The 14,615-nt window shown below is 35.5% G+C and overlaps 1 protein-coding gene across 6 annotated transcripts in view; it reads right to left on the reverse strand.

Annotated features, from left to right (window-relative positions):
- Window positions 1–659: 659 nt before the first annotated feature.
- The window catches only part of LOC131076618 (inositol hexakisphosphate and diphosphoinositol-pentakisphosphate kinase VIP2), a 311,202-nt gene continuing 297,246 nt past the window's right edge, over window positions 660–14,615 (reverse strand). For 4 of the 6 annotated variants that reach the window (XM_058013892.2, XM_058013895.2, XM_058013891.2 and 1 more), the window contains exons 28-30: window positions 6,961–7,128; window positions 1,714–1,788; window positions 660–1,574 (exon numbers count right to left, since the gene is read on the reverse strand). In XM_058013892.2, coding sequence (XP_057869875.1) covers window positions 1,323–1,574; window positions 1,714–1,788; window positions 6,961–7,128 — 495 coding nt within the window. In that variant the 3' untranslated portion in view covers window positions 660–1,322. Of the gene's footprint in view, window positions 1,575–1,713; window positions 1,789–6,942; window positions 7,129–14,615 lie in introns of those variants that run through there. The other 2 variants (XM_058013893.2, XM_058013897.2) reach the window with 2 other exon arrangements.

Genomic DNA, 14,615 nt, shown 5'->3' on the forward strand with positions numbered 1-14,615 from the left:
ACATCTCGTCTAATAACTTAGAAAAGTGTTAAATATATGTATGTGTTTTTTATGAATGATGAATCCAGACATCCATATTGGGGGTCTTAAAAAATGGCCATATCCATATGTGATAGCGTACCTGTATCCATGTTCATGCAACTTTGCTCAAAACCCATCAAAACTAAAACAAAATTATGGGAGAAGTACTTCAAGCCCTTTATTTCACTACAATCATTCTCACAACTGTCCTTTGTTTGATTTCAATTAACATTTTCAAAAATATATCCACTATAATAATAAAATGAAATTTAATATTGGCACGTTACGTGTCAGTTCATTTCAACGCACCTTCATTCCTAGGAATCCAACAGCTCAACCTAAAGCAGCTTCTATTGCAGACAAAGTTAAAAAATTGTCACTAAACCATCGTTTACATTAAACTGTTTTATTCACCCACCAATGATCAAACAAACTTTTCCAAGATTCCATCATTATCACCTAAGCCAAGATCATCTACTGAAACATTAAACAAACAATGTTATCTCCCAACCAGCTATTGATGTCGCCTTGTGAAGAAGTGGAACTGTGGGGCACAAATCTGAAGATCTAATTGCACCTAGAAATAAATTTGTTGAAGACAAATGGCAGCTAATCTTAAAATTTGCAGAAGCCTAACATATCCAACTAATATCTTATTACAACTGAAGTTAGAGGTACAGATAGGAAAATGAATAAGATACCTGGTATGAAAACTGCAATACATTAATGGTGCAAGTTTGTAAGTACAAACATGGAATAATTTCCATGCTAGGTATCCTAGTATGACAGAATATCAATAAACACATTCCTAAGCCTTCTAAATATAACATAAGAAACATAATCTCAAATCATCTAAAGGTGATCCCACAAAACCTTACAAATAAACTTTTTGAGATGTAAGTAATAATATACAATTTTGTGGCTGAGTTTTCTTGCTTAATTCAAAATAATCCTCTCGCCAATCTCTTATTTACCTTTTGAATAAGTTTTGTGTTGCAATGATGTTGATCCAAATTTCTGTTCCAATATGCTTCGTAAACTCTCAAAAGCCATCAAATTTGCATGAACAAATTTTAAGGACTAATCAGTTAAGCATTGAAAATGTTTGGTTTAGCACAAGGTATCTTTATTCTCTTCCACAATCTGGTCATATCTGCCAGATTTAAAACAATTTAGTTAAATTTTTGAGGATGAATTACAGAAAATTCAAATAGCTTTGGGCTTTTTGATTGGCTGGCATCTCTAATGAATGAATCTTACAATACCAAAAAGAGCATTTAATCCAGGAAAAGAAAAGTGCATTAGGATGCTTTTCCATTGGCGTGCTTATGGAAAGGCCAGAGATTAGCTAGGCGTTCTAGAACTCCACCACCACCTTTTGTAAACAAGCCAGAGAAACTCTGAGGAGTTGTTGCTGGAGGAAAATCTTCTGCTGGCATGGCAAATGGGTGAATCATCTTTTCCAGCCTATCAAGTGTTAGATAAGAGTCCGCATCTTGCAATAATTCAGAACCCATAATAGGAAGAGTATGATCCCGGTACAGTGGAGATGCCTGTGACCATATACAGAATTCATGTTTCATGCAGGAAAAGGTCACACTAATATCTCATTGTAAATAAATAAGCATATATACATGAATTTTGTTTGTTTGATAAACCTTCTGCATCACACATCATGGTAGGATAGCATACCTCAAGAGGGCTAAGACCTGCACCACGGCTGTAAGTCAATTCAATACGGTACCTTCGTGGATCATCAAGTGACACCTGCATTTATTTAAATTTTATTGTAAATCCCATGCCTTTAAATGAATCATTCTGCTCATAGTATGCAAGCCAGATTAAATATAGTATACATGAAAATCTGACATCATTCTGCTGGTCATTATGATGACGTTGGAAGAAATAATATAGTACACAGGGAAAGCACAGTAACCACTGCTTGCTGATTATGATGTACTTGATGGGAGTGAGTTCTGTAGAATGATCATTAACATAGAAACATGCATGGTAAGGAGTCATCAAACCTCCAAAAAGTTCTAATAATGGAAATTGCATTGTATGTTTATGGGATTCAAATATGAAGATAAAGAGGGAAATGACTACTAATTTAGTGCTTTACATGATTACTAAAGAGAAGTCCAATGATATAAATATGCACTGCTGTCAGGGATTATGGACTATGAATTCAAAGTTGAAGATGCCTAGATAAATGAAGAGTAATGTCCCCTTTATATTACTAGGAACATTTAACCTATTGGAAGAGACTGCTTTCCTCAATTTCACTATAAACACTTGTAAATACGGATAGTCAATGCAATAATGATTTAATACACAATGGTTTACACTCAATGATCCTGAGCAATAGATAGACGTATATGGACTGCAATCAATAGACTAACTCTGCTTCTTCTGCCTATACCCTTTTTACCATGGCTGGAAACACTCAGAGAGTATATAGAAATACAAGATCACAAGATTAACTACAGAATGTTATTAAATCCAGACTGACATCTATTTGGGTGTGTATAATCAATCATAACACAGCACATTAATAATAATAAATATGCAGAAATATTAATATACAGTCACAGTGCTTATTATATACATATAGGAAATTCATACCGAATTGTCTCAAATAATTTGTCTGCTGTATCTTCAGTGCCTTATCAATTATATTCCCTGCAAGGTTCCTGCTCTGTACTTATATGCTTGCAACGAGGGTGTTGTCTCTGATCTCTTTGTATGCTTCTGCAGCCGATTATGCCAAAGAAGGCAGTTGCTCAAATGAGCAGATCCAAAACTGGATAAAATAAGAGAGAGTTTTTTCAATGATCCCCGAATGAGGGAGATTGATTCTCTTCTTATACTTTACACTTTGAAGCGGTTCCTCTAAAGGATATGTCTTTGTCCCTTCGTAACAATCCACACCTCTCCTTATCAGTTTATCGATTAGACTTCCTTTAATTAATTCTTTCTTAATCTTCTTAATATTCGATGTCTAATAACGGTGTCTCATTAACTCCCAATATCCTGCTTTTTCATATCGCCTATGAGCATCTTTGATTATCGGGGGTCGAAGCTAATTATTGACGAGTCTTTGTTATCTTCCAATGTTGATGCTGTAGTTGATCTCAATATGTCTGTCAACCCAATTACAACTCAATCTCAAAATGTTTCGGTCCGCAGAATAGAACTGAGTAACGGAGTGAAGGTATGTAGCGTAGTCAATCATGAAGTCAACTAATTAGGTTTACCATGATATGTTTGCTACAAACGCTCAAGTGTTGATAGCACCATAATCGTTTTTGTATATTAAGTGTGTTTCAATGCTCAGGCTTATATCTGATATATCCATCTTGTAATTTAGAATCCTATGATAATGACTCGGCATTAGTGGGTATTTGTGCCTTCGGATTATAACGCTGCTTCCATCATGTATTCTGATGATTTTGAGCTTTCTCAATGTATTGATCATTATTGACATGTATTGAGTCTTGACACTAACTGTTCTGAAATATATGAGAACGACATATAAACCGATTATATGCCAAATAGGCAAATAGTCTATACACATTCAAAATGGATGGGTTCGGAACAAGATTTCGATCCATTAGCTTAATTTTATTCACTTAGGCGGAGAATAGACGCCGACGACTTTTAAGTGTAATCGCACCTCTCGCTAATAATGCATAATTATTTATATTCAAATCGTATTTATAATATATAAATATTAATTAAATCATAATATTAATAAATAAATTTCAAATAATCATTCGTTAGTAATTATTATATTATTTAATTAATTATCTATTTATATATATATATATATATATATATATATATGTATAATGATCAAGGAGGGGACATGATATGAAGAATAAAAGAAACACTGGGATATTTCCTCAATTTGAAATTTTGTCTGGCAATGAGGAACAGGATGGATATATGTCTTAGAGACATGCTCAACATCATCTTTTCTTTTTGTTGTTTGGATTTTATGTCAGTCGAGAGTTTTCATCAAATGAATTCCCAGGCATATTACAGGTCATTTTTCTAAACATGCCTTAGGAGTTCTAAACCAAAACCAGATAACCCACCTGTGGCATAAACATTGCACCTTAGATTGACTATGGCAAAAGCTCATTAGTCTAACTTTATAAGCCTTAGAGAGGGCAAGCCCTACCCATAGAGGCATCCACTCATTTGTCTGAGTCTTTGAGAATTGAGTCTCTCATTGTTTTAAGCGACCAGTATTGTAAAGGAATATGCTTGTTTCTGTAAAGCACAAGTACCATTTGGGCTTCTAATATCAGCTTGTAAATGAGTAATTTTATGAATCTCCAAAGGAACATATTCATCAATCATTTTCTCTGTATTCTTCCAGTACTGACTGACTTTTCATCACATCCTGAAAACTTGTACAAGTTATCTAAGTGCTAGAAGCTCATAAAAATATATTCTAGAGGTCTTATAATCTCATTGTAATTCTTCCACAAAACAAATCTAGTTTTACTTTTCATTGCATTTATGTTATAATGAGATAAGATATTTTCTTTGATGTAGTTTTTTTATTCACTATTTGTTTTGTTTTCAGCAATTTTAACTCAAAAAGGCATATAAAAAAGTTTCCTTACTCTTTGTATTTATAATCCACATTCAAGTCCGTCTTCTTAGAAATGATAATGACATTTCCACAAAAGCTATCAGAGATTTCAAAGCACATGGTAAATTTTGTAGGACATCCTAGCTCTAGATCAGGATCAGATTCCAACTGGTTTGGATAAGAAGAACGAGGGATGAGGGAAGGGAATCAGAGGGATCCAGTTACACCAAAACCTTGCTATATATCATGGGGCTATCGGTTTAATGGAGTTATATGTGATTGACAATCACAACTCAGACAAAATGTTCAAGTTAACATTATGTTAAAAGTCCTAGAGAATGTAGGGATTGGCATGGGTCTGTAATATATTTACACCGAACCTCTGCCTATAAGTGCTCCCATGCTGACACACGGAGGTAGGCTTAGGTTCATCCATTGACTAAGTTCAATTGCCACCTCCAAATGTTATCATAGCAACTACATAAATGCCCAGCAGCCTTTAGAAAAAGTTAACTTTGTCTTATGATATCAAATTCTCTTCCCCACTGCTTTCTCCTGAATGTGTTATTTATTCGATATGAAAGCACTAATCATCTTTCTACATATGGAAAATGATAAATATGTCATTAACAGCATAAACCTCTAGATATTGACCAATACGAGGTGGTTAATGTTGTGTAATATTTTTACAATCCACCTGGAAGAAAACATAGGTTTCACCATTTTCTATTGTTGAGAAGGATCTTCTGTTAAATTATATAGTATAATACTAAAATATTACAACTCCAAGCTGTCTATTGCTTGAGTTGCTGAGAAACTTAACCATGAGCTAGTTCTTTGATACTTGAAAACCCACAGAGTTTTTGGTGAGTTTTTCACAAAAAACTAGGTGAATTTCTGACAAAAACTTGGTTGCATAAAAACAGAGGCCTAGACACATCAAAATTTCTCTAAATTTCTTTTTTCAAGCCAGTCTCATTCTCTTCATCCGAATATATACATGAAATACAACATTTAAGTATAAGAAAGGAAAAATACGTCCCTTTGTCTTTTTCGTTTCTTAAAGTTATATTTCATGTATATATTGGCAAGATGTTTGAGAGTGGTTTCAAATCTCTAGGAGTTACAATGCAAATTCTAGGTTTTAGATGATCTTATAAATTTTCAGACACAGTCAAATTTCAGTAATCAACAAGCTCCTATCAGCATTCTTTCGCTCTCTCTATCTCACTCACTTTATCCGCCCTAAATTCTAGACCTCTCTCTCTCCTTATCACTCTTCTTCTATCCCCTCTCTCTACCGCTCTCTATCTCACTCTCTCGTCTCTCCCCCAAGATCTAGACCTATTTCTCTACCTCTCTCTCTCTCACCCTTGGACCCCTGCAATTAGCTTCCTCGAAAAACTTACAATGTTTCACGCCTTTTCCTCTCTCTCTCCTTATCACTCTTCTTCTATCCCCTCTCTCTACCGCTCTCTATCTCACTCTCTCGGTCTCTCCTCTCTCCCCCAAGATCTAGATCTATCTCTCTACCTCTCTCTCTCTCTCACCCTTGGACCCCTGCAAGGGGGGCTACCGTCAACCTCATTTTGGTGAGGTGGAGGAGCCATAGCGGACTCCTAGGACTAGACCCTATAGTTCTACCTGTCCCCTAGTTTTCACTAGAGCTGGGAAGAGGAAGATGTAAAATGTTTTGATGTAGTATTTACTTTTAGTTTTACAAAAACAATTTGCTATTTTCATTTTGTTTCAGACTATTAGCCATCAACATTCCAAATGAAGATGCCATTTTGTCAATAGAAAACAATATAGCTGTACTCATTTATTGACTCAGTGGATGCATCTATCATTGCATTTTGCTAAAAAAAAGTGTTTCTAATGAAATTTAAGCAATTTTAAGTTACCAAGATTTAGCCAAGTCTGAGTTTTTCAACTATGATTGAAACAATATAAATCCTTTACTTCAAGATTTGCAATCTGATTTCCATTATAAAATACGACTGACCCTAGTAACCATAATCTTCCTTGAACCATCCATTCTGAAATGTACATTGCAGGTTTTAAAAAGGCATTTCAATTATACCAAGACATTTCAACAATGATGAGAGTCATTTATGATACTCATGGAGAAATAATGAAAATTCAACAAAGGGAGGCCAATAATCAATCCACATGGTCCAAAACTCAAACTATTGAACGACCAATTTAGATATATATATCAAGGATATAAGTAACTAAGAAATAGGCTAACCATAAAAAGTAAAATATGACATGGCACGGCTAATGAGTAACAGTACTGTTGTTCAGTTTCCAACTTAAGGACAAAGACTCACTGCTGTGTTTTCAAACATCCGCAATACAATGTAAGCCATATAATCCAGCTCTCTAGTTTTATACAGCCGATGAAGAGCATCATTGGAAACAAGGCTGGGTTCTCCTTGTAGTGAATCATCCAGATTGCAATATCGGAGAACATTCATTAATGAATGTATATGAGATTCCTGTCATCCACAAACATTAAACATCAAAAACTATAATGTACCAATGTCCCCAGCAATGTGGAATGGATTACAAGAAACCATATGGCAGAAATGTAATCATAATATGCATTTTACATGAGTAAAAATGGAACAAAGAAAGGAATTATGTTAACATCAATGCGTAACCTTATGTAGTGAAACAAAACTGATAAGACATTCATCTAGGCTTACGGATCTCAACTGAAATTCTAAAAAGTAACATCATGCTTATTTTTAATATGAAATGCATTAGTATTATGAAAAGATAGATATCAAGTAAATAGGACAAAATTGAGTCAAAGAGACTACAAAATAGTGTATATAAGACATATTAAGTAGTAAAGATATTACCATATGAGGCCAGCATAGGTACCAAGAAACTCCTTAATAGGAATGTGGATTGCATCCCCATCTCCATATCCACAATAATTGGTGACTACATTATATAAAATATACCTGTCTCCTATTCACATATCCTAATTTGAAAAGCATCCCATTCCTGTCCTTGTCCCCATCCTGGTACCCATGCCACTACATCCCTTTGTAACTGTGGACACCGATAAAACAATCTCTGTTTCCTTTATGCATGCACAAGATTAATGCTAAGGTTCAAAAGGATGATTCACTGCTTATATTTCATTTGAAAAATATGAATATTGAAGCTTCTCGCTATGTTGTTGAAACCCCTTATCTGTCTTGCTTTTTCATGTAATTAATTATTTGATTATCTATTTTATGTTTACAAATTCACAAGATTCATCTAATTCTTCCAAGTTTCAAAATAATCACCAAGAGAATCAGATACCATCAGACTAAGTGAATTCTCATTCTATAGTGTAAATGAAGTCATTCGAAACACATAGGATTCATCTAATTTTTCCAGGTTCCAAAATAATCATCAAGAAAATCAGATACCATCAGACCAAGTGAACCCTTATTCTATAGTGTAAATGATGTCAATAGATACCAAGGACCTGCTTCCTATACTTCCATTGTTTAATATCCAATTCTTTTCAGAATAATTTTCTGGTATTATCTGTGTTCAAGATGGACCATATTTTTATGTCTATCTTCTAGTATGGAATACTTCTTCCCTTTAACAATATTCACTCAGATTTAGGTACAAGAGGAATAATTTAGGAGTTAAGCTGACACCCAAAGCATTGAGGTAAGACATGAATGAATGTTTAAGCTAGCAGCACTATTACGCTTTTTCCATTCAGTGAATATATAGCATATATGAAATGACTAAGGTAGGAGTAAGAGACTAAGGTAGGAGAAAGATGATCAGTGAGGTGCCATTAAAAATCTTTTATAAGAGAACTGTCTATCTATTTGCTGCCTGAATTTTTCTCATCATTCCATTGTCAGTTAAGCCTACCCTCACCCCAATTCCCATGCGCTGATTCATTTATTTTTAGAAACTTGCCCTGATCTCTCCGAGAAGGCCTTATCTTCTCTAGAATAAGCTTTTCACAAAGTAGTCACTTCTCAGACAACTCAGATCCCATAAGGGAATTCCTGCTCAAACACCTGCACGTGCATTATCAAAATAAGAGCTGATTACAATTCATAAAAGACAAGCACAAATCTTCCATTGTAACCAGGAAATGACTATATTTGGAACTCAAAACACCTAGAATTTTGGTTTATGCGAACTCGAAAAATTTAAGTTCAATTGAGATTCTGAATTTCAGTTGGTCATTGTATTTATAAATTTATAGAATTCAGTCTTAAAAACATATTCAGATATATATTTATCTGGTGTTGCTCTGTGGAGTTGCTTATGCATAAGAGATATTATATCCCATGATATTTTTCCAATGAATAGTATATTATTCCATTATATCTTCCAACAACTTTGAAATTATCATATCCTAATATATGGGTTCTTTATTAAGATATTGCTACAGTTTAATATATGCTCAAATGAAACATTGGTGTTGATTGGTGCATTGTTTCTGAGGTAGAAACCTGTTTAATCTGGCTTTATTATATTTTATCAGCTTGGAGAGTTTCTTCTACCTGCTATACATGTTGAAAAGAGAAAATATAATTAGTCATCAAGAGGAATCGCAGACTTAGAAAATATTTTATCTGCTGTATTTTTTGCAGTTTGAAAGCAATATAATATAATGTTGGTCCCAGCCACAGGATATTGAAGGCCTAATAATGGCGTACAGGTTTGCTACTCCATTTGCACTTTAATTTGATAAAGGTTGCCTTCTAAATTTATTAAGCTTCTTTTTTATATTACATAGAGACAAGAGGATGCTGTACAAAGGGAATAGCTGCCATACAAATTGAATTAGGCTATTGTGTCATTCCAGGCTGCTATTAACTTTCTTGTGAGTTATATGTTACAGCTCATTACCAGTATATGCTGTTTCTATTTTTACATCACTACTTTCATCATCATCACAGATGGAGTTAGGGGTTTACCAGTCCTGCTGTTTATCAGTGGTATTAAGGGTTTGATAGTAGTATTCATTCAATACTGTTTGCAGCAATACAGTAGTCAGCAGTGTCCACGACTGATATTTATATGATTGGGCACATTGCTGTTTACATCATGCTGATTACCATATTGCAAATTAGCATTATCAATGATGAAGTTGGCAGTAACATTCCTTTCAGCAGGATTTGACACCTATCTTGTTATGCATTTATTATTTCAGTTTGCACACATAATTAGAAAATATGTCAAAATCCTAGATTGACTGATTAAGCACATCTCAATTTATGCTGGAACATGTAATGATGGTCATAACTTGTACGCATGAGCTTGAATTTTGAGTATTCTTTTCAACCATATGGCACAAAGATTTGAATGTATTTTCAAAAGTTTTGCATAATTGAATCAAATAGGAATATATAATGTCTGCAATTTGACTGTCAACACATCATTTTATGATCAGTCTTATTTATTATGGAAAGTAATGACACAAAGAATGATTACCAAGATATTCGATATTAACAAAGGAGCAGAATTCTTCTCAAATAAGACTTGCAAACAATTTATCTGATAAGGATAAGATCGATAACAAAGAAAGTAAATGACAACTAAAAGAGAAAAGAACATTTCTGAAGTCTATCCTAACAACTTAATTGACCACTATAAACTAATAAACTAATATTACTTTAATACCCTTGCTTAATGGTCAATCTACTTACTACACCAAGTTTATTCCAAAATTTTACAATTTTGTCAATACTCGATGACTTGGTAAGAATGAGTGCAGTCTAGTCTTCAATTGGGCACTATTGCAATACTAACTATCTGTCTTCTAAAAGTTGCTAGATGAAATGACAATGAAGCTCCACATGGTTTGTATGCTTGTGTTCGACTGGATTCTTGGCAAGCTTTAGCACCCCTTGATTGTCACAAAACAAGAGTAAAGGCCCTGCTTGAGACATGCATGTCTGAAAGCATCCTCTGAAGCTATACTTCCTCACATGCTACTTTGACCTTTCCCCAATACCCTGCTTCTGTCAAGGAAAGAGCTACTACTTGTTGCTTCTTATTGGTCCATGTGATTGCACTCTAACCAAGATTGAAAACATATCCAGAAGTGGATTTCCTGTTATCAACAGTACTTGCCCAATCTGAATCTATGAATCCAACCTAGGATCTTGGCTTCTGCTATACAAAATGCCAAAGTCAAGTGTCCCTTTCACATATCTTAGCACCCTCTTTGTCACAAATCAATGCTCTGCCTTAGGTGATATCATGAATTTGGAAATGTAAATCACAACATAGCTCAAGTCAGGTCTAGTGGCTTTAAGATAGATAAGGTTAACCATTAATTGCCAGAATGCTGACTCATTGATGACCTTTGAGTCTGTTTTAGCTGAAAGCTTCAGCCCTTTATCCATATGTGTACATGAGATTTTGCAATTTGTCTAGAAAACTCCTCACACATTTAGACTGGGAAATAAAAATACCACCGTCTGCCAAACTTCTACACCTAGACAATAATGTAAGAGACCTAAGCTTGTCAAAAGCCTTTGTAATGTCCCCTTTATGATCTTTCCTAGAATTTGCCTATGAGTTACAAATGCAACAAATTAGGGTTAGGGTTACATCTTACGAAGTAAAATATCTCTTTGAATAGGATGATCATGGATTAGAATCTTGCAACAATAACATAAAAAACATACACACACACATATTCATTATTAGGGTTAGCATAGCACATGATACACATATAATATCAATAGCTCATAGCATCATTACAAACACATTAGGGTGCGGGAGAATGAGTATGATAGATCTGCCCGAAGCTATCCCACACTAAGCCCAAGCGCAGAACTTTAGCCTTCTTGGCTCCAATGGCCGGTAACATGGACATCCACTTGGGGTCCCTAACTAGTGGGGTGCTTGTACCTCCTTTCCCTATCCATACTTCATCGCCTAAGGTTAATAACCATCACTGCAGGGGGATATTGTATGGGGGTTTCTTGATTGTCCTATCTAAGCCTAAGAGCGAAACTTTTGGCCCACTTGGGCCCGGTGGTAGGCAACATGGACATCCACTCGGGATCCCTACCTAGATGGCAATCCCCTCTTCCATACACCTCCTTCCTTCCATACGTAATGGGTGTTTACATGCAGATGTATTAAATACGACATGCAGTTTTTAGCATACATATATACCCGCACAAGAAATAGATATTGACAATTAATGCAAGGTAAATATATATACACACAATGCAAAATGATTCAGATTGTTAGATACACTCAATCAAACTGAAGAGAATCTGGTTTATTAATATCTATGCTGATCTCACATTGGTGAGCCTGATTTCTAATCGTTGTCCTTAGCCTTGATTTCTGAAGATGGAACTTCCCATTGATTACTGATGCCTAATGATAATTGTTATTATAAACTTAAGGTATATTTATCCCAGTTCTTTTTGATGCCTATCCTTCACCAACTCATCTATCCATTGTATACCCTTCTCAATCACTTAAGGGATATGATGCTGGAAAGGTGGTGTCTCTCTCAAACGTTGCTTTCTTAATTATGGGTTGCCTTTTAACAAAATGTTAATTGTCTTAATAAATCCCATCAATTCTTGTGAGGGTTACTTGTCTTTACTATGGTTTTGTCCCTTAATTACTCCAATTGCTTGTGATAACATTTATCCTCATATTTTCATAGGGAGACAAATGGATCTTTGATCCAAGGGGCATGACAACCTTACAAAATACAATTTTTTGCTCAATCAAATGCACTTCACTACTTATAATGATGATATCAGCCACATAAATTAATAGAAGGATGATGTCATTACCTACATTTTTGACATGCAAGTTGGGATCTAAAGGAATTTGTTGAAAACCCTATTCATCAAAATACTTATCAATCTTTATGTTCCATGCCCTTAGAGCCTACTTTATGCCATAAAGAGCCTTAGTCAGTGTGCATGCCTGATGCTCTCTTCTTGCACCTTGAAATCCTAGAAACTGAGTCATGTACATTTCTTGCTCAAGTCTCCATTGAGGAAGGCATTCTTCACGTCCATTTGTTGAACTTATAGGCCAAATTTTGATGCCATGGCTACAACTAGATGAATGGTGCTCATCTTTATTGTAGGAGCAAAAATCTCCTCATAATCAATACTTTCTCTTTGCAAGAATCCTTTAGCCACCATCCCTACTTTGAACTTGTCAAGTGTGTTGACGTGGCTAAAATCATATCGCTACAACTCTATATGGCCAACGTAGAATAGAATGATCTCGCTGAGTATCCTATCCTCTCTTGCGTAAGGAAATCCCTAATGCTGTTTTAGTTGATCAAAGGGGACAACCTCAAGGTTCCAAATGTCAGTTCATGACTGCGGGGTAGCTCAACGGTTGATGTGTTTTGTTGGGAGCACAAGGGGCCTTACGTTTACAACAAATTGGTCTGCATCTGACAATGCTACGGGAAAAATAAATGCAAAAGGATAGGGTTAAGAGACCTAAAATTAACAAGACTGGTGTGCGAGTAGATAAATTCGACATAACCAATCCTTGATTGGCTAGAATAACTCACAACTTCACTAGAACGGTGCAATCTTCAAGGGGACTTGGAAGATTTTTATATTGCAAGTGCATGCCTAAGCACCCAATTCTGGAGCAACTCAAACAGACACCTGCAATTGAGCTAAACACAATTTTAAAGGCTCAGGCTAACCATACAAAGGGATACACAATCAGCATATCCCAAATGGTATGAACCCGAATCCATCAAATACCTACACACCAAAAGGATCTATCTAAACCTGCTGAAGGAAACCATGCAAACAAAAGAAAACCAAGATAACAAACACCATGCTTCAATGTTCATATATTGATTTTGGCTCTCACTACAACAATTTCTGTAGCAGTTCTACTCTATTCCTAAAATCTAACCTTCTACAAAAACTCTAACCTGATCTAACTGTCTAACTCTAAAAAAAATCTAACCCCCTACAATGAGAGGCATCCTGCCTTTGATAGATTTTACAAATTTGAACTAGAGGCTAGGATTGACTGCATCCGAGGGATCTGCCCTCTAGAAGCCTGACAGCTTTAACCCATGCCCATTTAATCCTCAGTTATACTCCCAACCACTCTCCTTAGCTACCGACCACTGTTTGGCTTTGATTTCGTCAATCAAGTAATTGGACATAACTGGTCTGTGTCCCTTTGTTTTGAATACATTAGGTAGGGCCCATAGGCAGTTGTTTACATTAAACAATTTCAGTTTTTAGAAATTGAATTTCTGGAATTAAATCCAACTGTGTATTTTTCTGAGAATACATATTTTGTAACATTTTGTGTTCATGGTCTTCAATCTCGTTGGTGAATTTCAACTTGTCGTCCGGTGGTGGCGCGTTTCCCTGTGCTTCGCCCTTGCACCCTGTTCCTCATTCTTGCTTCCTACCGTCGCTCGCGATCATGTCTCCAATGTTGGTCGTAAAATGGGCTTTGTACTACTTGTTAAGCTACATTGGTTAAGTATGTTAGTGTCATCGAGGGTAGTTGTCCATTGCAGGACGGTTCCCCATGGGTGGTAACCGCAACCCTCGACCGTGTCTTTATATATGCTCTTGTACTTGTTGTTGGAGACACGGATGCAAAGAATGATTACTGTACTAGACATTTTGGCATTAATGAAAGCATTGCTCTGAGTTTCTGGTTACTATTCTATCCTATGGTTATCATCTGACTATTGATATGCAATATTAATAACACACCCCACGGGGTAAACATCCAATTTGCACTTTAGGTTGACGTTCTAGCTCTTCCCGATGTCGTCCTACAAACAATGAATTTCACTTTGGATTAATCATTTTGACAAACTAAATAAATTAATTTAACAATCATATTAAATTTTATCTCTAAATGCCCCCTTTTCTCCAATATGAAGTTCGGTCCTTTATGACGTTTGGGTGATTTGAATCCATTGAAGCTTCTCGGCTTACTGACTTGCTTCCAA

The sequence above is a fragment of the Cryptomeria japonica genome, chromosome 5, assembly GCF_030272615.1.
Source record: "Cryptomeria japonica chromosome 5, Sugi_1.0, whole genome shotgun sequence".
Classification (NCBI taxonomy): domain Eukaryota; kingdom Viridiplantae; phylum Streptophyta; class Pinopsida; order Cupressales; family Cupressaceae; genus Cryptomeria; species Cryptomeria japonica.